This window comes from Malaclemys terrapin, chromosome 8 (assembly GCF_027887155.1).
Source record: "Malaclemys terrapin pileata isolate rMalTer1 chromosome 8, rMalTer1.hap1, whole genome shotgun sequence".
Taxonomy (NCBI): domain Eukaryota; kingdom Metazoa; phylum Chordata; order Testudines; family Emydidae; genus Malaclemys; species Malaclemys terrapin.
This window is the reverse complement of record NC_071512.1, coordinates 5,865,350-5,891,311: the sequence shown is the minus strand read 5'-3', so window position 1 is coordinate 5,891,311 and position 25,962 is coordinate 5,865,350. Positions and strand designations below refer to the sequence as shown.

At 51.0% G+C, this 25,962-nt stretch overlaps 1 protein-coding gene across 2 annotated transcripts; it reads right to left on the bottom strand.

Moving 5' to 3' along the window:
• Positions 1-919: 919 nt before the first annotated feature.
• SPARC (secreted protein acidic and cysteine rich) lies at positions 920-25,962 on the bottom strand. 2 transcript variants are annotated; one of them, XM_054037084.1, is made up of 10 exons: positions 25,834-25,962; positions 12,109-12,178; positions 9,585-9,632; positions 8,730-8,814; positions 8,475-8,596; positions 8,064-8,184; positions 4,904-5,037; positions 4,343-4,491; positions 3,111-3,259; positions 920-1,703 (listed from the first exon to the last, which is right to left on the bottom strand). In XM_054037084.1, exons 2-10 carry the CDS (start codon positions 12,163-12,165, stop codon positions 1,675-1,677), a joined length of 894 nt encoding a protein of 297 aa, XP_053893059.1. In that variant the 5' UTR covers positions 12,166-12,178; positions 25,834-25,962; the 3' UTR covers positions 920-1,674. The 2 variants fall into 2 exon arrangements, with proteins under 2 accessions (XP_053893059.1, XP_053893058.1); XM_054037083.1 differs by having other exon boundaries at positions 9,585-9,635; positions 25,834-25,961.

Sequence of the window (25,962 nt, the reverse complement as noted above, 5' to 3'; positions counted from 1 at the left end):
AAGAGCAGCACAACTTTCCAACGCCCAAGAGGCCGGGGAAGCCCACGTTAGACATTCATGCGTTCAGAACGCCCAAATCACACAGGGAAGGGGACTGATCCTGGCACGTGCCGAGCACTCGGGCTCTAGTTCAGCAAAATACTTTAAGCAGGTGAGGAGACGAGACCCGTTGACTCATGGCACTGCGATTAGGGCCCAGCCAAAGGTGCGACCCACAGTCTGGGCTCTTTAAAATGCTACCTGTTCTGTAGGGAAACGGTTTCTTTGATCCAGGAACGTAGTGTTATTCAATGAGATTCATCGTGCAGCGGGAATGTTAAGGTGCAAGGTTTGTGACAGCAGTTCATGGGGGAATTAGCTTTCAAGTGGCACCTGGCACGACCTTCCACTCTTAGAAGTTGACCGGGGTGCTCAGCTTTGACCTCCCAAGGAGGATGACAAGAAACAGACAGTGTCAGCTCGTTTAGTGTCACGGTTTCAAATAATTATCTTTTATTACGAGAGACTCGTCAGATTGCTCACACTGTGGCAAGAATTTAATAATAAAAGGCACCGGGGAACATTCAGACGTAAAAAGTTCTCAGCCTGCGAGATCTAACCATCTCCCGTGAGTCTGTACGAGACCCGCTCCATAAAAACCCCAACTAAAACAAAACAAAACTGAAACACCACAACAGGTTCCAAAAAAAAGCAAACACGTGCTTGTCTATGTCACGCGCATCTTTCTGAGCAGGAGTGTCACCTCCACATCGAACAGAGCGTCCCTGGTGGAGCAGGGCTGGAATTTAAGAGTGCCAGAGGCAGTGATGGGAAGTGACATGGGGAGATGTGTAATGTCGCGAAAGCCACGGAAAGCATTGTCTTGGCTCCAGCGGAATCGCAACGGCAAGATCAAATAAAAATACCACCACCAAACACGTCAGCACCAAAAGCTAATTTTAAAGCATGGAAAACACAAGAACAGTACAATCACCGAGTAATAATAAAGCATGTAGCATTTTCAAACCTTTATTTTTAAAGGGGATTTTACATGATGTTTTTTTTTTAACTTGTGCGTTTTTTAAAAACTATTTGTGCCCAATTATTAATAAATTCAAGCCCTAGGAATTTAAATTTTGCCATTCTGGATCTTCAGTGTCTATCCCACTCCCTTCTCCATCCTCCCTAACAGGAACTAAAATCCAGCACCCCAAACTTTCACCACCACTTGCTCCACTAAACTTTGGAAAGCCCAATCTTCTAACATCCTCTGGATACATCTTCCCTCACTTGCCGTCTGGAAATCAGGGAGTTAATCCTCTGGGATGGCTTTGCTTTACATTGAAAGATCTGAAGAACATATTAGTAAGGAGTTTGAAAAAAAAAATCCAAGAATGGATAAGAAGAGGGAGTAGCTATTTAGCACAGGAACAGGGCTGGTTATTGTAACTTTGTTGTCGAATCAGAGAGCAGAGAAGAACACGCTGAAATGGATGCGTGAGCAGAGTATTCTAGTGGTATTCATTAGGCTACTAACAATAAGTTGTTGTCTCTTTTAGCACCGTTAATATACGTTTAGATCTATATTAGCACCTTGTCCCCAGGGGAAAAAACAAAACAAAAAAGGTTTAAAAATAAAAGGAAACAGGAGGTAAAAAAAAAAAAAAGGAGGCAACAGAAAAGGAAGCTGCTGGCTTAGATCACGAGGTCCTTGTCAATGTCCTCTGCAAAAGGAGAGAGAGAAGAAGTTAAGAAAGTCTTCACTAACATTCAGACTGTGCTAGATGTAACCCAGGCTAATGCCGTGTTGCTCTTTGTCCCCCTCTAGTGGTTACATCTCACATAGACGTTCATGACTACTACTGCCATCAAGTTCAGACTCACCCCTCTTCTGACTCCTTTCACGTTGGATAAAAAGGCTGGAAAGGCATGAAGGGGCTCTAAAAGAGGAGGAAGATTCCCCCAGCACAAGCATTGTGCAAGATGCCCTTTGCAAGCTCTGGCACAGGTGTGCCAGGGGGCAGAGCTGGTCATGGAAGGGGCATATTGAGGGAGGGATCACAGCGTATAGCACATGCTTAATTTAAAGACACTTTAGCACCCTTCTCCTCCTGAGCTGTGAGTTCTGCGCTGCAGAAAGCTCTCAGGATGGGTGCTTTAGCTCATGTGGTAGAAGTTCCCAGGGATTCCGAGGTTCTGACTCCACTGGGAGAGTCATTCCACACCAATTTTTTTGTGTGGGGGAGGCAGTGATCTGTTGGCTTTTGGCAGTGACTCCCACAGTTCACTCAGCAATAATGACCTCTAGGCAAGATTAAGGGGAGGTCACTCAGGCGCTCTCTGAAATAGCAACGGTCGTGTTTGTTGCCTCCGAAGCACTGCCACCTATTCTGATATTCTTCATTTGCACACGCATTCTTTGCACAACTGGGCCCAGCCTTGAGGTGCTACCACAGTAGAAATGTTAAATCATAATGAACAAGGCCTCGGTTAGGAATGAATTATCCCGCTCCCTTTAACGCTTACATTGAAGCCATGGGAGTTCGTTGTGCCGGGGATCGTCAGCCTAATGAATCCTGCACGGTTCAGGAGAGACACGCCGTCCTTACTAAATAGGACTAGCGGTAATACAAACTAGATCCCTCAGTTCGCACCCACAGCGTTCACACGGGGCAGTTACAATGCAGTGCACTAGTGCATGCTGCGGTTCCCTCCTCTGTAGTCCGAACGGGGTAGACAAAAGCCCTAACGCTGACTCCAGAAGGGGCAGAGCTGGGCCAACGCCTGGGCCTAGGATTTTCTCAGCCCTGTTTGCGACCGGGGCAGAGGTCACCCCGTGTAGGAGAGCGTTTTGACACGCAAAGGCATTCATTCTATTTGTGCTGTTATGTATTTAGTGCCCAAAGGGTGCCCGCCACTTTCCGGGCAGACAGGGAAAGGACGCCCCTCACCAGACTTTGTAAATGGTGCACAAATCTCCCCCTGCGTTTACTGCTGCTTCCTCTTTAGCCCTTGGCCAGCTGGGATCTCGGAGAGCTGTCTTTGGACCGGTCCCACCCTTCCCTGCGTCCTGCCCGCCCCTTCCTCTACTGTCCCCAGCTGCTGCCAAGGTGGGGACGGCAGCTACTTACTCTCCTTGATGCCGAAGCAGCTGCCCCATTCCTCCAGGGCGATGTACTTGTCATTGTCCAGGTCGCACTCTTCGAAGAAGCGGGTGGTGCAGTGCTCCATGGGGATGAGGGGAGCTCGGAGTGGGGCCAGCTCGGTGTGGGACAGGTACCTGCCAGGAGAGCCGAGATGGTCTGAGCCCAGGCCAGAGTCCCCCCCAACAATGCACCACAGCCTCTCTCTGCTGATGGGGTGGGGAGCGTCGCTGCATCCTCCTCGCCCCCCCACCCCCACGTGTGGCTTCTGGTACAGTGGGACTGCTGGGGAGGGGTGAGTGGAAGGGGGTGTGCAGTGTTCACAGGGGCATCCCACAGGGCTGCTGTCTCTGCTCAGACTGCTTCTCCCTCTTCCTACATTCCGTCCTCCCCTGGGTTCCTCTCCACATCCTCCCACCCGAGAACGCCCTCTGGACCCGCTCCAGGGCCCAATGGACTTCATGAGAGTCCTTCCATCGGCTTCAGTCTGCGCTGGGCCAGGCCTGGGCAGCGGGTCATGGGGCTGACTCCCCATCTCCTCCTTGGAGTCTGGCTAAGAGCAATGCCTTCCCTTGGAAACTGCCCAGCCAGTGTGGGACCTCATTCCCTCGAGCACTTGCTGGCCACCTGAGCCGTCCAGCGCTATCCCGACAGCAACTCAGACACACGGTGTTTGTCTTGTCACAGCCCAGCGTGCTGGGGCACAGTAAAGGCTGATATGGAGCACAGAGCTCAGAGGGTTAATGCTGGCTAACAAAGCTCCCCCTCTGCTCCATGTATTTATAGAGCCCTGTCATCTTCATCTTCACAGCAGGGCTTGGCATCCTTTTCCTTGCACAGCCCGTTCCTTCCTGCTACCCTGCCCATGCTGTGATCCGTCGCCGCCTGGATGTGAGCCAGGCAAAGTGCAGGCCTCTCCCCAGCAAAGCGCTGCTAATCGAGCCTTGAATACCTCAGGCCAGTCCCAAGCCCATGCCCAGCTTGGCTAGTTCACTGCAACCCTAACCTACCCATGTCCTTCCCGCTCCTGGGCTTCTCTGGAACACAGAACACCTGCAACCACGTGCCGTGGGTCTGTGATGTGCACAGACGCTCAGGGGCTGGGAGAAGACCGAGACACTCTTTGCACTTGTGACCTGCTCTGGGTCTGAACCCAGCAAGCCGTCCGAGAAAGGCCAGGGAATCAGCCCCTGGCCCCGGCTGGGAGGCGAGTACCGTACCCATCAATCGGATGCTGGTCCAGCTGGCCGAATTGCCAGTGCACGGGGAAGATGTACATGTTGTAGTTCTTCTCAAAGTCCCGGGCCAGCAGCTCCACAGTGTGCTCGCCGGCTTCCAGACGCTTCTCGTTCTCGTGAATCTTCTTCACCTGTTAAAGCAGAGACCTCGTGAAGCTGCCTGGTGGCTGCGGCTGGGAGCCCGCCTCCTGGACAGAGCCGCTGGGGTGGGGGTCACTGTCAGAGGGGGACAAAGAGGCTGGCTGGGCAGGGGGTTGCTCTAGGAAGATGGAGTGCTGACGAGCAAGAGAATTACTAGTGCGTGTGTGAATGGGGGGGGGGGGTTTGAGTTGCTCACTAGGGTGGACTTTGTGTGCATCCACCAGCCTGCAATTAAGCTGGGATTCAGGAGTGCACCAGCGTGTGCTGGCTGGAATCCACCTTGACACTAGCGTGTGCAGAACTGGGCTGTGTGTGCGCAGAGCAGGGCTCCCTGCAGGCACCAGGGCTCACGGGATTGGGTCACCGCGGGCACCGGGGCGGGCTCCCCACATGTCCACTCACCTTGAGCTTCTGCTTCTCCGTCAGCAGGTTGTTGTCCTCGTCCCGCTCGTACAGGGTGACCAGCACGTTCTTGAGCCAGTCGCGCATGCGCAGGGGGAACTCGGTCAGCTCCGTGTCCAGGCAGGGAGGAATGTCTGGAACCCAAGCACAGAGCCGTCAGAACGGGGCCCTGCCCAGCTTCCCGAGTGGGACCGGAACCGTCCCTTGGCTGCAGTCGGCATCAGCGCATGGAGCGGAGCTGCTCCCACCCTGCCTCCTGGAGCAGGACATCGCCTCCTCTGCCCTTGCGCCGCTGGGAGGGGCTTCACCTCGGCTCTGCTGTTTGCTGCGGCCTGTTACAGTTTATGTACCCGGGTGTTTTGCTGCTGGGTTCATGGTCGAATTTCTACCTCCTGGAGCAGTACACGCTGTCTTGGGCACACCCCTACCTCCCTCAGGGCTGCTGGGACCAAACCTTCCATGCAGCCCACTGCCGGTGGCCCATGAATGATCCAGCCGTGGTGGCGGAAGGGGAAGTCTCTTCTAATTCCACCACGAATCTCTGGGCTCCGTGCAAAAACCACCAGGGAAAATCCTATTGCAGGAGGTCAGACTGGATGATCATAGCAGTCCCCTCTGGCCTTAACTTAGGAATCCATAGACCTGGTGGCTCTGTGCTGTCGCCTCCCCCAGCCAAGCTAGCGTGAGCCTGCATTCTGGTTGCTGTCGCCCGGCTAAACCCCATCCCCTCCCCCCTTGCTTCCCATCCTGCCACCAGAAAAGTTGCCTGGATCTTTGGTTTATTCACTTGAGCTTTCTGCTGCCACTACAATGAGATGTTGTGTGCTGCCTGCACGGGACAAGGACACCGCGGGAAGCAAAACACACCAGCCGCTGCGCTGATCAAGCTTGTTTTGGGAAGAGCAAACCACCGATTTATTGGCGAGCTGCAGACACCTGGGCCGGGGGGGGAATGGGAGAGGCGGAAGGAAAACTCTTTATATTTAGAAACAATTCTACGGTTCTTCTTGATCAGCCCCCTGCTACCAGGGATGTCTTCCTGAATGTCTTCTCCTGCTTGAGGGCTCTGCCAGCTCCTGCCACTTATTTCGCACCCAGAGTCCAAACCCTCGGTCTGTTCCCTGCCAATTGATTGCTGTGGAATTTATTCTGTCGCCCACGGAGGATTAAGGACGATCGAGTAGGGAATGAGTAGCAGGAGCGGATGAAAATCTGATGGCGTACAGATTCCATTTTCCTGCAGTGGTCCCTTGTGGCTAAAGAACATGCAGATAAATGTAGAGAATTGATCATCTGACATCTGGGTTTGTCGCTAAAGAGATTCAGCATCCCTCCACCAGGTGTCAACGGCCCTCGGTGTTTTATGGGGTCCTTAAATGCCCGTGAGTTTAGCTCCTAGCTCCTGTGCAAAACGGCAGGTCCCTACATGCAGCCCATGTGGGCTGCTGGTCCTTTGGGCACCAGATCCTCACTTTGAAACTCCCACTATCAGCAGGCGGCTGGTGCTGCTCCTAGAAACCCCAGCAAATGCAAATCAAGGTGCTTTCTGATACAGCCCTGTCCATGAAGGGTCTCTGTATGGAGCACTGTGTGATGAGCAGCTGGCTACAAGCCTTCCCACCCCTGCCCCCTGAATAACTCCAGCAGCATAAGGCTTAAGAGAGAAACGCTGGATAAAGTACAGAGGCCTCATTGTCACCTGGAGTTCTCTGCTGAATCATACTTCTGAGCAGCCTCCCCTGCTCTGCTAGTTGCTGTCTAGCACTGAGACACCCTGACCACAATAAGGCTATTGTGCCAGGGGTTGCTCGGGGGAGGTGGGCAGGGCAGGTCTGGACAGAGCCCGGCTTTGCATTTGAAATGGGCATTCCAGGGTGAAACAATATGCTCCTGTCAGGCCTCCCGCCTCTCAGACGTGTTGAGCCAGCAAAACGCTTAGCAGCGGGGCTTGTCTAGTGATTGCAATTCCCTCTGCCCTAGCAGCCCCTGTGAGTCTGCAGGCTGCCTTCCCTTGGCATTACAGCGTCCCTAGGGCTGGCGGCACCGGCTGTGGGGTCTGGGCACGTGGGCCGGTCACGGGCCAGGCGTGGACGGCGGGTGGGACCAAACGGAGAGCACCAGCCCGCAGGGCAGGTTGCGCCGTTGTCGGCGCCTGTTGTATGTGCTTCTGAGATCAGAGGCTGGGGAGACACAGTGCTGCCCGTGATCGATCCCAGGGGCCTTTCCAAGGATAGATCAGCGGGAGGAAAAAGCACGACCCTTAAGGCCAAATTCTGGCCGTTTCCCTGGGAGGAACGCTGGCGCCAGGCTGTAGTGGCCACACAAAGGTACCTCAAGCTCTTGGGCCTGTGCTGGGCAGAGGCAGGCAGCCAGCTCAGGGCCCAGGCCCATGGCACTTACTGCTGCTTCATAAATGAGTAGCAGAGCCCTGGTCACATCCCCAGCCTAGCTGGTGCTGCGCGTTGGGGCCAGGGAGTGCCACAGGCTGGCAGGGTCCAGGGCGGGTGCCCGGGGGGAGCTGAGGGACAAAGAGGGTCCCAGCAGGCTCTCCTTAACTCTCATGCAGGAACGGCCAGAAGGTGCTGGGCAGGGAAGGTGCTGATGGCTAGGCTGTCACGGTGGTGGAGCTGGACGCGGGGACCCATTTAGCATCAGGAAATGCTGCAGGAACGTACGTTCTCCTGGCAGTCCCTGTCTGCTTTTACACTGAGAACTGGGGAGAATTCCCTGACTGCAGCCCATTCGGTGGGGCAAACCCCATCAGGGGCCCTAGGAGACAGGGGATGTGCTATCTTATTAAAAGGCAGGATCAGGAACCCCTGGCACGAACAGATGATCGGCCCCCGTCAGCCCTGACTGCGGGACCGCTCCCCTTAAATGGTTACCTCCTCCCCCAGCTCAGGGGTTCTAGTGGAGGGAAGGGGAAGGGTCTTTCCTGCAGCCCCTTTGCCCTTTCAGGATTTGATTAGAAGGCGGCAGCTGATCCCTGGTTTGTGTGTGCCTGACACCGGGAGTCTATACTCCAGCACCATGGACGAGCTGCAGGGTTGCAAGCCAGACATAGGAGATAACTGGTTGCTGAGCAGTGGGGAGATGTGCCATAGACACCTGTTAGGAGCTATGTGGGGGCTGGTTTGCCTCCTTGCAGGTGCAAACTCACATTTGCAGGGCCCGATGTAGTCCAGGTGGAGCTTGTGTCCCTTCTTGGTGCCCTCCAGGGTGCACTTGGTGGCAAAGAAGTGGCAGGAGGAGTCATAGGTCTTGTTGTCAGTGCCACACACCTGCGGGGAAGGGGACAGAACATTAGAGAGACTCCCGGAGAGTCAGCCTGGCAAACTCTTGGCTCTGACGACTTCCCTACAGGAACGAGAGCGAGGCAACGAACTTATTTCAGAGGGGCCACCATATTGGGGATTACTGACCGGGGCCAGATTCAAACCCGGGACCCATCTCCTATGATCAGTCTCCTAAGCCATTCAGGGCCTCGGACTGGTCATCATGTGATGTACAGGCAGCAGCTCGACTTCTCCCCTCCTTGTCCTCCTTAATAGCGCTTCATTTCTCTGCTCACCTTCTCGAACAGGCCAACGCTGGGTGGGCAGGTGGAGGGGTCTTGGCACACACACATGGGGGTGTTGTTATCGTCCACCTCACAGATTTTGCCGTGCTTGCAGTGATGGTTCTGGCAGGGATCTGAAAGAGGGCGGGAAAGCAACGTTGGATCTGAGCCCAATCCCCCATCAGGAGGAAGGGACAGCTGTCTCTGGTCCGTGGGCTGGGACGCTGCAGAGCAGGGCGGGGAGTGGGCAGGTGGGGAGTCACTTACTCTCAGCCACGATCTCCTCCACGTCCTCGGTGGGCTCCTCGAACTCCCCGACCTCCACCTGGACGGGATTGACTCCGACAGGCTCCTGGAAGACAGGAGATCAACTCAGCCATAGCTGTATTCTGATTGGCCAATGGGATACGGCGCATGGTCACCATGGCCAGAATTAGTGCGAGAACTCAGGGGGTGGCCAGATTTGCAGTGCTGGGTGCTGAGCTCGCTGGGAAATCTGACCCTGTGCCATGTAGCCGGTCCCACTGAAAGAGGTGGGGGTGGGGGGTTCCACACCCAGGCCGAAGCCTGGACAGATGATTTACGGCCGGTGGTGGGACACTAGCTGGGGAGGGCTCTGAGTTACTACAGAGAATCCTTTCCCAGGTGTCTGGCTGCTGGGTCTTGCCCACATGCTCAGGGTCTATCTGATCGCCAGATTTGGGGTCTGAAAGAAATTTCCCCCTGGGTCAAAGATCCTGGTGGTTTTTCACTTTCTCTGCAGCGGGGGGCAGCATGGGGCAGGTTTAAACTAGTGTCCATGATGGATTCTCTGTAACTTGAAGTCTTTAAACCAGGGGTGGGCAAACTACGGCCCATGGGCTGGATCTGGCCCGCCAGCCATTTTAATCTGGCCCTTGAGCTCCTGCTGGGGAGCTATGTCTGGGGCTTGCCACGCTCCGGCACTCCAGCTGGGGAGCAGGGTCGGGGGTCGCTCCACGTGGCTCCTGGAAGCAGCGACATGGCCCCCCTCCAGCTCCTACGCGTAGAGGCAGCCAGGGGGCTGCACTCTGCATGCTGCCCCCACCCCAAGCACCGCCCCCGAAGTGTACAAGAAAGAGGCAATGCTGGGTCATTTCATACCACGGTTGTAGGATCCTCCACTACTTCAATCTCGTCTGGCAGGGCTTCCTGCTGGAAAGGAGGAAGACGGGGGAAAGTGCTGTCAGAAATGTGACCTCCCCTACATCTCACATCTCCTGCCCCACGGCCCCCTGTGCACGGCCGAGCCCAGATCCTCGTGTGGACATTCTCAGGAAGGGGAACCCTGCCAGCTGGGGAAGCTATGAAATAGTGATACCTTTGGTCTCTGTTCCCTGCACTTTTGCACTTCTACACGCTCTGCCTGTATGCAGAGAGGGCAGTTGTTTGGTACTCAGAGCTGTGCCCGGCCCTTGTTTGCTTCGTCAATGCATAAATATAAATATAAAAATAGATGGTGATATACCTATTTCATAGAACTGGAAGGGACCCTGAAAGGTCATCGAGTCCAGTCCCCTGCCTTCACTAGCAGGACCCAGGGCCGGCGCTTTGGCCTAGAGCGGTAGGATTTGAGGGGGCGGCATTTTTCCGCCCTCGGCGAAAATTCGGCGGCGGGGGGGCCTTCCGCTCCGGGTCCTTCACTCGCTCCAGGACTCACTGCTGAAGTGCCCCGAAGACGAGGAGCAGAAGGACCGCTGCCGCCGAATGCTCAGAGGAGGAGTGCTGCCACCTAGAGTGGCAAAACCCCTCATGCCGCTCCTGGCAGGACCAAGTACTGATTTTGCCCCAGATCCCTAAGTGGCCCCCTCAAGGACTGAACTCACAACCCTGGGTTTAGCAGACCAATGCTCAAACCATTGAGCTATCCCTCCCCCATCACCAGAGCCAAGTGGGACCTCTCCTGCTGGAGAGAGGCAGCCATTCCCACGCTGTTGACATGGGAGGCAGCCGTTTCTGACTCCTTTCTGAGCTGCAGGAATTCTTGAGCTCTGGGTTAGTGTAATATAAATGTTGTGTGGAGTCTGGCACGTGATGGCCAGTGGGCAGAGGATGAGCGGGGGTCTCAGTCAGAGCTGTGCCAGATAAGAGTTTGGCTTGAAGAAAAGCCCCCCCCCCATCTGCTGCCCTTGGAGCAGCTCCAGCCCCACTCTCCAATGCAGAACAAGGATACTCATCCCAAAGGCCCCCACCTGGGAAGAGGCATTTGGCGGTGTCAGTGAGGCCGAGTCCCCTCCCACACCATTATTAATGACTGTTGTTCTGTATTCAGTCCTTGCATTGCAATAAGAGCCCCGGTCACAGAGCAGGATCCCATTGTGCTAGACACTGCACAGATGACCAGAAAGAGGGTCCCTGCCCCACAGAGCTTGCAATCTCAGCTCACTATTCGCTTCCTCTCACTCAACTCTCGGGCAGCAGCTCCCTGCTGGCAATGCCTCACCGCATGCACTCCCCGCACCCAGTGGCAGAGTGCCAGCTCGCGGAGAGCCTGCGCTTTGCAGGCCAATGGGCTAATAATGTTTGTGCCTCCCAACGTGCAGAGGAGAGAGGGGCACCTCCCTGGGCAGCTTCTCTTGGATCTTTGCTTTACTAGTGGAGACCTTCTTAAAATCTGCCCTACCTCTGACTTCATAAGGGGCATCGGGTTTCTCCAAGGGCCACTCTTGGAGCACAGCTTGGGCTAGATGCCCCAATGGACTGGGTTACTGAATCTGAACTAATGTCTTAGGAGTTACGCCTGGCTGAGGACATTCCAGCTCCTTTGACTCCCAGTCCGGCTCTACTGGAATTTCAGGTGCCCTCCCTCCCGTGTGGCTACTGGGATCCAAAGTGGTACTGTTCGGAGCAGATCCTGACGGAACACGTGTTGGTCTTCTGGTCCCTTAACCCCTTCACCAGATATCAGATGGCCCATAGCCATTTCTGGCTATCCAGGAGGAGCATTTTCTCTCCCTTCCCAGCTATGCCTGGTTATTTCATTCAGAATCAAAGGGGTTAAAGTCCATGCATTCCTACTTTTTACCCTAGGCCCTGATTTGGGCTGCACCCCCAGTGAAATCTTCTTGCCCTGGGGCGTGAGTTTGTGCAGGGGTTTACAAGGCACATAATCAGTAAGCGCGCCATTCCCGAGGGATTCTGTTCTGTTCTCTCACTGGCTTTGGTTCATGGCTTTATTCTAAACCTCCTGCAAAATGGCTCCAGAGCTTCCTCCCCTGTGCAAGGGTATACAGGGAGACAGAGAAGCATTTCATAGGAACCAGTAGATAAAGATCGGGTGGTGACCATAGCACCGCAAGGATGTGGGTGATGGTTGAAGAGGAGTTAGGATCCCAAACCTATGGAAAAATGGGCCGTGAGGTTCACATTAGCTCCACCAGCTGTGGAAAAGGGAGTCACAGTGGGGCAATTACAGTGAGGGTCCATTCAGTGCCACGATGCAGGAGACGGAAGAGGGAGCTCTATAAAAAAAACCCCACCCAATACAGGATGTGCCTTGGCATTTATTGGGGAGGTGTAAGTTAACAACTTTCTACTGGTGGCAGTGCCCCCAATGAGAACCCTGGTGCAGGGACTGCCCATTCTGGGAAGGGAAGGTGGTAGGATGAGGGTCAGGCACAATACTTACAGGTGCTGCCAGCGCCTTGCCAGCTAGGCAGATAAGGAAGAAGATCCAGACCCGCATCTTTCAATGAAGCCTGGATAAATGGGAAAGAAAAAGAACAAGGGTTGGACGTTAGCATTACAGAGTGAAGCTTTATCACCTGCAGAATTCACTGCACGAGAGCGTCTGAGTCACTGATTCCCCGGGCTGGGTCTGGAGAGAGCTTGGATGGAAGGTGGAAAAGGCCTTCGTGAACTAGGAGTCCTGCTAATAACCATGATTTCATGTCTGCAGTGTTTTTCATCTAAAGATCTCAAAGCACTTTACAATTATACAATGGCCAATTACATTCGTGGGGAAACAATTTTTTAAAAAATATTCCTGCAAAAAAAAAATGTTGGCTTTTGGGTGAAAACCTGAAATTGAAAACTGTCTTCAGTGGGGAAAAAAATGGTTTTTGAACGTTAAAAATTTGATGGAAAAAATGTGGTTGGGTTTTTGGTTTCTATTTTTTTCCTTGAAACATCCGAAAATTGCAATCAGAATGAAAATCTTCAGCAAAAATGTTTATTTTGGGCAAAAAGTTGTTTTTCATTGAAAAAGATTAGACCAGCTCTAGGTATAGAATATAAAACTTCACACAGCATCATATATTGTTCCATTCAGAGAAGAGAAATTGGGGAACAAAAGAGGAAGAGTAAGTCAGAGTGCGACCGAATGAGAGAGGGAGAAAGAGAACGCTCCAGAATGAAGCTCTAACCTGTTGTGAACCCTATAAAACTTTTCCAGAAGTTTTAGAAGTTTCAAGAAGTCCCAGAATTCTCTAAGTTCTTCTCTCTCTACAAGTCACTAGGCCTCAAACCTACCCTGAAGATGTCTACTTTCAAGATTGCAGTAGTGGACTTTATCTTAAAAGTCAAATGAATCAATCTTGACTGCCTGCATGATGCAATGTGGGCAAACCGATGTCCACCCTTTCTCCTATAAAACATATTGGAGGACCTACAGTATCTGCCTCTCTCTTCTAAGAGGGCTCAGGGGATTCAGGCTTTGTGCGTGTATCTCAGATAAGTTCATGAAGGCTCCCCGTTATTTCCCATCATTGCTCACTCTCAGGGCTTGCCTACACAGTGACGTGAGTGCTCAGTGAGCTAGGGTGAATTTGAAGCGCACTAGTTGCTCTGTACTCCCAGGATGGGCGCTCTCACTGCACACTAGAGCCCCCTCAGGTGGGTTAGCTTACTACACTTCCAAAGCACAGTAAGCTAATGCGCACAAAGGCGCTTGTAGTGCACAGTAGGAGTGTCCACACAGGGAGTCAGTGTGGGTTAGCCAGCGCGCACCAACTACTGCAGGCTTTTCCCCCCGTATAAACAAGCCCTTAGTCCCCTCGGTGGGCTCCCGAGGCACTTTCTGCTCTCCATGCACCAGCACAAGCTGACTCCCAGAATGAACTGACTGCCAAAAATGCAGGGACTCCAATATCCTGTCTGCGCAAGTCCCCTGCGCTATCAACAGGAGAAGCTGAGCCCAGAGCAGGGCTGGAATTCAGCTGCTGAGGACAATGGCAGGGCATTCTCTGCTCTGGACCTGCCTGCATTAGCAGCCAAACCATCTCCACCCTGTTTGAAAGGACCCTGGTCAAAGGGGCTGGGGCATCGCCCAGATCGTTTTCTTTTTGTACACAGGGCCTTGGTGTTTGCCGAGCATGGCTGCTGGTGTGTGAGCGGAGGCAGCTCACCCGGTCCCTGCCTTCCTAGAGGGCTGAGATGCTTTGTTGCCGCTCTTAACTTTTTATCTCCTGCTGTTGCATTCAGGCCTGCAACCTGCCTGGCCTCACTCTGCTGAGCACGTGTCCCAGGCCTTAGACAAACAAACCGACCGAGGGAAACCCAGGAGACTGATGCCCTCTGTTGATCCACAGACTATTAGAGCAGGGACTGCAGCAGCGCAGGCTACCCCCTCCGCCCCCACCCTGCCCTGCCAATGGGCCTCCAAACTGACTCAGAGAGAGTTCGAGAGGACTCTGTGTTGTGTCCCGCGCCGGGGGCCTTGACACCAGCTTTGCACCCTGCAGATGCTGGGCTGCTCCAGGGACCAGAGTGGTGTAAGTTGGAGCAACCTGGTCTGCCAATGGGCCTTTATGCCGCCCAGAATGTCCATAGTGCTCCATGCTATGGCCCTACCCCCTCCTCCGCTCACCCTGCCGCTCCCAGCCCATTTCTACACTGGGGCTTGCACTGGGGACAATGCACGGCTGCCATGGTGACCCTATGCAATGCTTGTGCTGGGAGAAGTCTTGCAGGCGCTTTGCAGCCCCTATCTACCGCTGGAACGGAGCACAGGGGCAGGAGAAGGAGGCAGGATCCTTACCCTTCTCCCTAGGGCTGAGAGGGGAGATCAGGGTCTCAGGCCCATTCAGTGCTTGGCTTCTCCGCAGGGCCTGCCAATAGGGGGCCAGTTAGTGCCAGCTGCAGTGAGCCTTGTTTTAAATCCATCCAAAGCAAGAGTGGCAGCTGGTGAAATCAATCGATCCTTGTTTCACCCCCCTGCTTCCTGTGTGGAGGGATCAATCCCCTCTGAATGTTGAAAGCAGAGGGTGGAAAGGCCTAGGCTGGCAGAGTCCTCGCATCTGGCGGCGGGACAGAGCAATGGTGCGAGCGGAAGTTCCTGTCGCCACCTCCCTCTCGTGAAAACAAAAAACCCAGCGTTTGTCCCACGCCTTCCAAATCGCTTTCCTCCTGGCTTCCCATCCACCTGTCTCTACTGGCACATGTCTAGGCTGTGATGCTCTGAAAGAGAGCTTCCCCCTGGTAACGGGCAGAGAATTACCCAGAATAAAAGTTCCCAAGCTGGTTCTCAGCCCTTGTCTACATTGGTGGCCACCGTCACTTCAGCAAATCTGCTAGAAACTCCCATTTGCACGGCTGCAACCTAACCCTGCCTGCAACAGGGATACACTGCACCAATGCAAATCCCGGCTAAGGGGAGCTTGTTTACATTGGGGGGTTGGAATGGTGTGTCTATACCACTGGCCATCAATGGCTGTAACTGGAGCTAATCCCCAGGGTAAGTGAGAGGTGAACAAGTCCTGTGTTTTAGGAGGGGACAATCAAGAATCCTTCTCAATGTCTGTCTGTCTTTATTGCATTGGCCGAAGAAGAATGCCCTATAAATTCCCAATACACAAAATGATATCTCACCTATCCACAGACCGGCCTGTTTTCATGCTCTTTAAAATGCAGGACGTTTTAGCTACAGGTATATTGAAATCTATTTAAAAGAGCACGCAGGCCTGTAGCTTAAGTGGGAAGACTGGCTGACCATGTAATATTTCACAACGTACAGGCCGTGACATATTTTACACAGACGTGGCAGAGGTCTGTATATACTCCCCACCTGGGATGCAAGAGCGTAGTGGTAACGTGGATTTCGGGGGGTCTGGAAGGTACACTGCGCAGTAGCCAATGGATACAGAGCAGCAGCTGACATTTCGGTATCAGAGGCTCTTGTGCTGAGAAGCAGGGGGTGGGAGGGAATCCGTTTCCTGTGGCTTGGCTGCTGTTTAGTGCATACAGGGTCCTCCCTCCACCCCCATCCTCCTGTTCCGTACACCAAGTCCCTTCCTCTCTCCTTTATTTGCTCTGGAGTCTGCTGAAAGCTCTCCCGTGGCTGCCAAGACCTGAAGCTGAGGTCACTAGTTCTTCCCCTTTTGATGGGCATTTTGGGTGGAAAAGTACAGCCGATTCTGGCTGTTCCCTCCATCGCCGCCGTCCCCTGCCTTGGGAGGGCTTTTCTTGTGTGTCTGCTAACAGGGGTTGTTTGGCTTGGAAGTTGCCTTTTGCTCCATTTCTGTCTCAGGCATGGAAACTTCACCGTGCTGAGCAAAGAGGAAGGGGGAGTTGAATGGGTAGAATGGGCTTGTGTTAAAAAAGTGCAGCCCCCAAACCAACCTGGATTGCATGTAGATCATGTCCCCATCGCTAAACCTGTACAACAACAGGGGATTGTGCTGAGCTGGGGTCTCTGAATCGGATGCTCACTAGAAGCCAGGAGACGCTCTGAGGTCCCACTGTTGTGTTTGGAGGAAGGGGGAACTTGAATAAACTCTCTAGGCAAACAAGCACGGCATAGATGTCTCGCGCCAGAGGCAGGAAAACAAGTTTACTTAAAAAACAAAATTAAAATAAACTCTCATAAACCCCCAGCCTTCGAGAGGAGCTGCACTGAGACTTTGCCCTGAGGACTTTTCAGGGTCTGGAAGACCCGAGCTCCTTTGCAATGTGATGAATAGCCCTTCCTAAATGATGAATGGGATGGATCACTTGATGATTACCTGGTCTGTTCATTCCCTCTGGAGCACCTGGCATTGATCACTGTCAGAAGACAGGATACTGGGCTAGATGGACCTTTGGTCTGACCCAATATGGCTGTTCTTATGTGGTAATATAGCCCCTCAGCAACAGTTCAGTGGCTCTGCACTCCACGATGCTATCGCTATAGCAAAAGGTTTTCTACCATGGTGTGAGTCATGGAGGATACTTTCCCAGTTTCTCTACCTACCATGGAGTGGACAGGGGCAGCACAATCTTCTTTGCAGGCTCTCAGGGTATCTATTCATCCCACCACGTCCAATGCATGTTCCTGTCTCCAGTAAATTCCGCACTGAGTTTCAGCAGATGGTGATGCTGAGACTGTGACCAGACTCTGAGAACAGGTCAAGGTGAGGACGAGTTGAAAGTCCTCATGAGATGAGAGGATCTCCGTGGGACATCCCAGGAGGTCAGTGACCTGGGCTACCATGAGAGACCTGACAGGAATCCCTTGCCCTGAGCCAGCCGTGGTTGGACGTGCCTTGAACCAGCAGAGGAAGAGAGAGCCTCACACTGCTCAGCATTCATCTCTCTGAAGTATTTGGAATTGGCATTTCTGGGCTCCGCACTTGCACTTGGCTCTCCTCAGCCCTTAGGACCGGGCATTAGAGGCAGAGGTGAAGGGGTGTAGCATAGGGATACTTTGGAGGGGATAAAACAGGGCTGGTGCAGAGATCTAGCATTTCGAAGGCTCTGTTCCCGCCCAGCCCATGAGGAACAAATGAAGAAAATGAAGCTGACCAAGCAGCATCACACATAGGAACAGCCTGGGTCAGACCAATGGTCTGTCCAGCCCAGTATCCTTTCTCTGACAGTGTCCCGTACCAGAGCTCCAGGGGAAAACACCGACAACCAGGACCCCTCCTCTCCCCCCAGCACTGCTGCTGAACTCCAGGTGGGTTTGGGAAGAAGATGGTCTCACCTCCTATGAATTTCAGTGGCTGACCCCCACACAGCCCTTATCCAGGATCACCAGGCCTCTGTTGCTCATGAACAAGGCTGGCTTCCTGGCAGCCATGGTCATGACTTGCTGAGTTGCTCATCCAGAACAGCTAGCAGCATTCCTACTGAACCAGCTAGGCTACGTTTGAATGGCATCCTAGAATCATAGACTAGCAGGGTTGGAAGGGACCTCAGGAGGTATCTAGTCCAACCCCCTGTTCAAAGCAGGACCAATCCCCAACTAAATCATCCCAGCCAGGGCTTTGTCAAGCCGGGCTTTAAGGAAGGAGATTGCACCACCACCCTAGGTAACCCATTCCAGTGCTTCACCACCCTCCTAGTGAAAAAGTTTTTCTTAATATCCAACCTAAACCTCCCCCACTGCAACTTGAGACCATTGCTCCTTGTTCTGTCATCTGGTACCACTGAGAACAGTCTAGATCCATCCTCTTTGGAACCCCCTTTCAGGTAGTTGAAAGCAGCTATCAAATCTCTCATTCTTCTCTTCTGCAGACTAAATAATCCCAGTTCCCTCAGCCTCTCCTCATAAATCATGTGCTCCAGCCCCTTAATCATTTTTGTGGCCCTCCGCTGGACTTTTTCCAATTTTTCCACATCCTTCTTGTAGTGTGGGGCCCAAAACTGGACACAGTACTCCAGATGAGGCCTCGCCAATGTCGAATAGAGGGGAACGATCACGTCCCTCAATCTGCTGCCAATGTCCCAATGTTGCTGAAGTGTGGGTATAAACAAGCCCGATTGGCTAATTGACAAGGTGTTGTGGCAACCAAAGCTAAAAATGGCAGGAGCCCTGGGATTAATTTATCCCCTGAATCTTTTCACAAACCTGCATTTTGTTGTTACTGTTTATGGTGTTTATTACGGTGGTGAACTGAGAATGGGGCCATGTAGCGCTGGGCACGGTTCAAACCCAGCACAGCTGAGATCCCAAGAGCCTGATTCCGTGCTCTGACTCTCAGGAGGTGCAGACCGGGAGTGGCGGAGGGAGAGGAGAGGGGCAATGATGGCCAAATGCGACGTTTGCACCTCCCTCGGGCTGGGCTGCTCCTGGATCCAGCCAGGGCTATTCTAATTCACAGCAGCCATGCATGGCAGCCTATAATCTGCTCTGCAGCTCAGAATAGCCAAGCTCTGGACATGCTCCCACTTTCCATGACACACTTCCTCTCATCCCTGGCCATGCCCCACCATGCCCCTATGGGAGCTGCACAGCAGGGCCACCTCTGTTGGCCTTATGCTGCCCCTGTGCTGGGGGGAACTCCCCTGCAGTTCAAATCCCCTGTACTCCACAAGGTGGAAGAAAGGTTTGGGGGAACCAGGGAAGGGGCAGAATCTGTCCCATTGTCTTTCAATTTGTCCACGAATTTACTGCTGCCTTCGTGCTGGGGATCAGAAATGTCTGTCGTTTGCCTGTCTGCCTTTCTCAAGTGGCTATTACTACAATATCTAGCTGCTCTGCATTATAATCTTGTGGCAGCCCTGTATTGTCTCCCCCCTTGGCCTGGTTTCATTCTTTCTCTGCTCACCTGGACCCATTTGGCCTCCCCAGGACTAGCACTTCCCCTCATCCGCATCTCTAGCAGATCCTGCCGTTCTCCTGACCCTCACCACCCCTCTTTGCTGCTGCCACTGCTCCCTAGACTTTATTCTCCTACATGCTTGAATTTTGCCATCCATCTGCCACAGTCCTGGCCTAGGGGGCTGCACATTCCAGATACTTCCCTTTCTTTATTTACAGAAAGGCAGTGTCGTCTAGGGGCTAGGATACTGGACTGGGACCCAAGAGACCTGCCTGCTATTCCTAGTCCTGACACTGCCATACTGTGTGACCTTGGGCAAGTCACTTCACCACTCTGTGCCTCAATTTCCCCTCCCACCCCACCCTCTGTGGGGCAGACTGTTTATATTCTGTGTCTGCACAATGCCTAGTAAAATGGAGTCCTTGATCTCAGTTATCATAATATAAAGGATAATACACTTGTGCCATTGATACCGGATTTTTTTTTTTTTTTATTATGAGGGTTTTATTTTACCAGCAAGAGTTGTGCATAAACCAGGATTTTGCTAGTGAAATATCATCACTGTTAAACCCTGAGTATGAGCTTGGACACCTTACACTAATGAGGAACCAGGCATAGATCCCACTTGTTCATCTAAAAAGACACTCCTATATTCCTCCCTGGGGATGTTACTTTAGGAACATAAGGGCATCAGGACTTGCTCTGCTAAACTCAGGCAATGCTGACAGCTCTGTATCCGCTCAACCAAACCCCTAACATAACTTATCGGGACTAGCCATGAGCCTGTGTCCTCACCTTTCCTAACGTGAATCACAGCTGCCACGTTTCACTCCTGAGGTGGCTGCACTTTGCTGGTTGGGAGAGTGATTCCAATAGATACAATGCATAAAAGCAGGTTGTTAAACGTATAAAGCACTTTGGGTCAAATTTACCCCTCTCTAACACAAGGCCTAGACAACACCCGGGTCCCACTTAAATCCTTTGAGAATATCCATTTGGATAGCAGTCACCATGTAAAGATACGATCATCATTAGCTTAGCTCCCTCCTGAACCAATCACCTTTCACCACTGTTTGAAATATACGCCTACTGCAGATAAACTTGGAAGAGCACAAGAGTTTAGATGGACAAAGCTTCCACTAAGGCAACTTTGTCTTGGTGTGAGGTCACAGCATTCACAACCAGATGAGGCAACTCTTCGGAGGCTGGCCTCTACCTTGTTGGTGTGTTTTTGTTAGCTCATAACAGATGCTAGCAGAGAAGTTGCCATGCTCTTTATCATCTGTTCTGTCTAACAAACCCTCAAAGTGGAGGCCTCGGACCTCTGTAGGCACTGGGCCAGCAAAAGAGGTTTGGTGATGGAAGGGCAGAGTCTCATGGTCAGGAACAAAAATAAATCCACATATCACTTCAAATTAGGCTCAGAACGGCAACTCCTTTACTGCTTTGAAGCTGCTCAGTTTTTTAATTCTACGTTATGTTTTAGTTTCTTTGGTTTGTTGATTTTAAAATAATCAAAAAGCTCCCCACCCCCCCCCCGCCCGCCACATTACATCCTGAAATACGGGGTAGATTCTACACTGCATTTGTTTTATGTTGTTTTATTGTTTTCGGACAAACTAATTTTGCACTGAGTTCTCTTCAGAAGCTAGTGACTCTCAGGAGACAGAACCCAAGTATCTCTTGTTCCCCTCTGCCTCTCCTCTTTCTGGATGTTCCCCTGGAGGACGAGAAGGAACATCTGGGGGCGGGACAGCTGGACAGCTTTTCCAGAGGGGAGCCATTTGGAAGCTATGACGTAGTCCATGTGGCAGACGCCCTAGGCCAAGGTTACGTAAGTCCCATAGGATGCCACGTTTAGTTCTGGGTGCGGGGAGGAGAACGGTGCTGCTCAGCCTATGAGAGGACTCCCCCTGGAGTCCACTTCAAGATATGCAGACAGGACAGAAAATCCCAGCCCTCCTCCAGCCTGAATCAGTTCCTCTATGTGATGCACCAGTTTAGTGCTTTGAATAAAATCTCTCAGTGCCTGCTCCTGCCCCATTTACAGTCCCTGGGAGTTTTGCCATGGAGCTCAATGGTAGCTGGAGCTGGCATTTGGTGAGCCTGGAACTGGAAATGATCATCTGGCCGAGTTCCTTGACAAAGTATTTTGGGTTTTTTTAGAAAGTCTAAAACGATCCTTTGCTGCTTTTCCCTTTGAATCTAATTATCAAGATGTGGGGCACCCTGTCCCCCCCCCACATAACATAGAAGAGTCTGAGTGCAGGCTGGGGTTACAAGAACAGCATTGCCATCTCTGGGCAGCAGTCTCCATCTGATAGCTCACGATCCCAGGTGATCTCACAGCTCAGATAAAGCTGCTAGGGACTAGAGACGTTGTTGGTTAATGTATGGTTTGATGGTACCATTTTTTGCAAACTGCAGGATCAATACGTTTTAGAAGTAACTGCAGTTCAATTCCATCTGCTGAAACAGCTACCCTGTTTCCCCGAAAATAAGACAGTGTCTTATATTAATTTTTGCTCCCAAAGATGCGCTAGGTCTTATTTTCAGGGGATGTCTTATTTTTCAGAAATGAAAAATGCCTTATTATTGGTGGATGCCTTATTATCGGGGAGGTCTTATTATCGGGGGGATGCCTTATATTACAACGAGAGGCAAAACTGTAAGTAGGCCTTATTTTCGGAGGATGTCTTATTTTCGGGGAAACAGGGTAAGAACCAGATGAATGTAAAGATATGTATCTCCATTCTCTGCTAGTGATGTCCTTAAGGAGTCTAGGCAGAACCTATTGCTATTATAGCATATACTGCTGTTGTGGCTGAGAGGAGAGAGTGTGGTCTAGTGGTTAGATAAGGCTAGGTTAGTCAGGTGATATGGGTTTCCTTTCTAACTCTGCGCCAGATTAGTTTTGTGACTTTGGGCAAAATCACATGTTAACTGCTCTCTGCCTCAGTTTCCCCTCTGTAAAATGGTGATAATAATACTCACCTCCCTTTCTCAAGCTCTTTAGGGTCAGCATATGAAAGGTGCATGATCTCATTGATTGTGTGTTACTAATATTGCATTAAGTATCAGGGGGTAGCCGTGTTAGTCTGTATCTACAAAAACAACAAGGAGTCTGGTGGCACCTTAAAGACTAACAGATTTATTTGGGCATAAGTTTCGTGAGTAAAAACCTCACTTCTTCGGATGCATAGCTATTTAATATAATTTTATATAATACATATTGCATTAGTATTTGTTAGTGCTCAAAGGCTCTGCAGTGTCTATAATAAATTGCAGCTCCTCGGAGCAAATAAAAGGGGATGAAGATACGAGTGAAAAAAGGCCAGTATATCGAAGTACAGCCATATACCAAGCACATCAAGATACAGGAGGAAAACAACCATTACATAAACATAATGGGAGCACTGGGAACCCACCGTGGAAGCAGCGCCTGAGCCATGCAAGCAAGGCTCTTTTCAATTTGATTTAACAAATCGGTTCTGGGCTAAAACCAAGTTTAGACTATCTCGGGTTTGACAGTAGTTTTGGTCAGGTCCCTGTTCAGATCCTGTGCCACCTACGCCAGCTAGCCCAGCTGTTCCACACGGGACTGTCAGCACTCGGCACCAAATCTCAAGAGAGAAGAAGCAGGAAATTGGGGTTGGATGGAAGCCTGGATGGTTCCCAACACCGGCAGAAACTCGCTTCAACTTACCAGCACACCCACCCCTGCGTTACTATTAGAGCCAGGGGGAAAGGCGGCAGCTACCTCCTTAGATTAAGGCTGAGGAATGGCTTGTCCATAAACAAAAAATTGTTCTGCTATAGAGAAACCAGAATAGTTAAAGTGGTACAAACCCTCAAGTGTGGATGCAGGAATACTGGGATAATGGTGCTTAAAAAGGCATAGCTTATTCCTCATTCCTTACAAGAATAGGGTGGAACAGTATAAGCACCTTTATCCTGATGTAACTTTGTCCACACTAGAGGTTGTGCTGATTTAACTAGTTCAGTAGAAAATCGCACCTCCTTGTGGGAATAGTTAAATTGATCCCAAAACGGTGTAGACCAGGCCTAGGTGGAATTAGTAGCCACTCAGTTTAGCCATGGCTCTGGTAATTGAACCAATTGTGTCGCTGCCACATGTAACAGTGACTTGTTAATTTCTCTTGGAACAAGATTGAAGACAGGGTTTGAAAGCAGCCTGGGTCAGAGAGGACTTTCCATGGACCTTGGCAGATGGACTGTAGAGTGCTCTCAGGAGGCTCACAACGTCATGCAGGATCGAGTCCTCCGTGAGCAACCTCTCTGACTCGGTTGCTTCAGGAGGTAGGTGCGATCCGTCTATCAAGCTCTGACACTTTTAGGGCTAGATGGATGGGTTTAGCTTGGGAGAGGCGGAGCCGACTTCAAAGGGAGAAGAGAGTAAATATTTAGCACTAACACATTTCTATGGGCTGGGTTCCTCCACCCCCTACTCACCATAAGCAGGACTTTACTCCACTGTTCATTTCAGCAGGACTCCCTGTGGAGCAGGGCACCACCCAGCGTGAGTAAGGGGGCAGAATTTGGGCTCTATCTATTTTCTGATCCATTTCTTGGACTAAGCTACCCAGTATAAGGAAACAAAGTAAAGTTGAATCCTTCCCAGTGAATTACTGCCCTCTGCCTGGGATACAGTACCCCAATGAGGCAGAAAATACTCTCAGTCGCTTGGGCCAGACTCCTGTCCTCATTCAGACCAAATGCAGCATTACTAGGGCGGTGGTGTCATTCACTTCAGAATAAGGATATTTCAGTGCTTATTCCAAAAATACCCAGGCCCTGTTGCCTCCTTAGGCGTTAGAATGAACCAGCTTACGCACGCTTGCAGGAGAAGACTAGAAAGGAGGAAGGGGAGAGATGAAGAGATGGCCTTTTGACTGCTGCACAGAGACACCCTTGGACTTTGCCGCTTCCAGATAGGGTGACCAGACAGCAAATGTGAAAAATCGGGACAGGGGGTGGGTGGTAATAGGAGCCTATATAAGAAAAAGACCCAAAAATCGGGACTGTTCCGATTCTGGTCACCCGACTTCTAGACAGGTGGCAAAGGCTCAGAAGAACATTCCCCCAAGGTCCCGCTGAACATCGCCTCCCTGCCTTCAGCAGCTTGTCTCAGCTATAAAGGCTCTACATCCTGGCTCCAGCAGAGGACCCTGCAAGGGTTTCCATGGGAGCCAGCATTCCAGTGGGGGTGAGTCATGTCAGAGGAGAGGTTCTGCAGGAGGTGGGGCTTGCAAAAAAGTTTGAAAAGTTGGTCCTCCTCTTTCCCTCCTTCCTCCTCCCAGCCCCCCATCTCCTGCCTCTGCCTATGTGGCAGACAATGCTTTGTTTTAACTGTTTCACAGAACACTGCAGCCATTTACTTCCATTTAAAGCTATTTCTCCCCCCGGTCTCTTCCACCCTTCCAGGAGAACAATCTGTTGCAGTTTCCAGTCTGTTCCTTTAGGTTTGTTGTTGTTTTTTTTTTCCGGGTGTTTTAACTTGATAATAAAGACAAAGTACTCAAATTCAGATTCACTGGAAGATCCTGCCCTTCAGTCTGAATGGGAATTTCGTCACCATCCAGCTGAATTTTCTTTTCTTTGCGGTAATAATGTGTCCATGCTTCTGAAACAAAGTTTTTCTTCTGGGTTGTGAGGGAGGCGGTTGGATTGCTAAGACAGCTGCTGCCTTTAAAGGAAACAAGGGGTTTGTTCTTTTGGACAAACATAAATAACGGGAGTGTCTGATCCTTATTTTTAATGGCTCTCAACTGGGCTTTTTAAAAAAAACAACAACCCAAAATTCTGTTTTCTCTCCTGCGATCCCTGTCCTTTACAATTTAGCTAGAATTAAACAAAACAATTAGAGGGATAAGAAGAACCTGACATAATTTCAAAAGCTGCTTGGAAGAAAAAGAATGAATAAGAATACCTTTCTTTGAAGGAAAAAGAAAAGAAAGGAAAAAGAAAAAAGAAGAGAATGTGGTAAAAAGAGTTCAGGAGAACAAAATCTGCAAAACTTTGTTTTTCCAAAAGCATGGGACACCAAGGTATCAAATGACAGTATGCCGCCCCAGGACTTAATTAATCGGCGCTGATTTATAACTAAATCTGATTCTCAGTGCAGTAAATGTGACATGCCTGCGAGCTGGTACTTCACCTCTCTCTAAACAAATAAATAAACAGCTATCTATTTATAGCAACTGGAAAACAAAAGAAAGGAACAAGGATAAACTGAACCAGCTCAGAAAAGACTGCAAACTCATATACAATATTTCTGATCACATAATAGTTAACACTGTTCATCTGCAACTGAAAGGTAATAAGGTTTTCAGCTCTGGAGGAGAAAGAATTCAGTGAGTTTTAGATAGATAGATAGATAGATAGATAGATAGATAGATAGATAGAGGGGGTGTCTGGGGATAGATAGAGGAGGTTTCTGGGGATAGATAGATAGATAGAGGGGGTGTCTGGGGATAGATAGATAGATAGATAGATAGATAGATAGAGGGGGTGTCTGGGGATAGATAGATAGATAGATAGATAGATAGAGGGGGTGTCTGGGGATAGATAGAGGAGGTGTCTGGGGATAGATAGATAGAGGGGGTGTCTGGGGATAGATAGATAGATAGATAGAGGGGGTGTCTGGGGATAGATAGATAGATAGATAGATAGATAGATAGATAGAGCATTGGTTTATCAACAGAACCAAGCATGCCCCCTCTATCTAGGAATAATGGGCATAACTTTCTGTACAGCGAACAGTTCAGATTCCTGTATTAGACGCTTTACAGGAATTGGCCAGATTAGCAATAACGAAGTGATGAGAAATAATTGAAATAGAGAAGGGACAGGGAGAAGGGTTTGTGCCATACCTCGCAGACAGGGCAGCAGAGATGAGAAAACTTCAGGCTCTCTGAAGGTCTGAAGGAATCTGAACGTTTTAGAACCAGGCAAGAGGAAACCGTTCAGTGCACTGGGCAGGGTTTCTGTCTCCCTCCCTC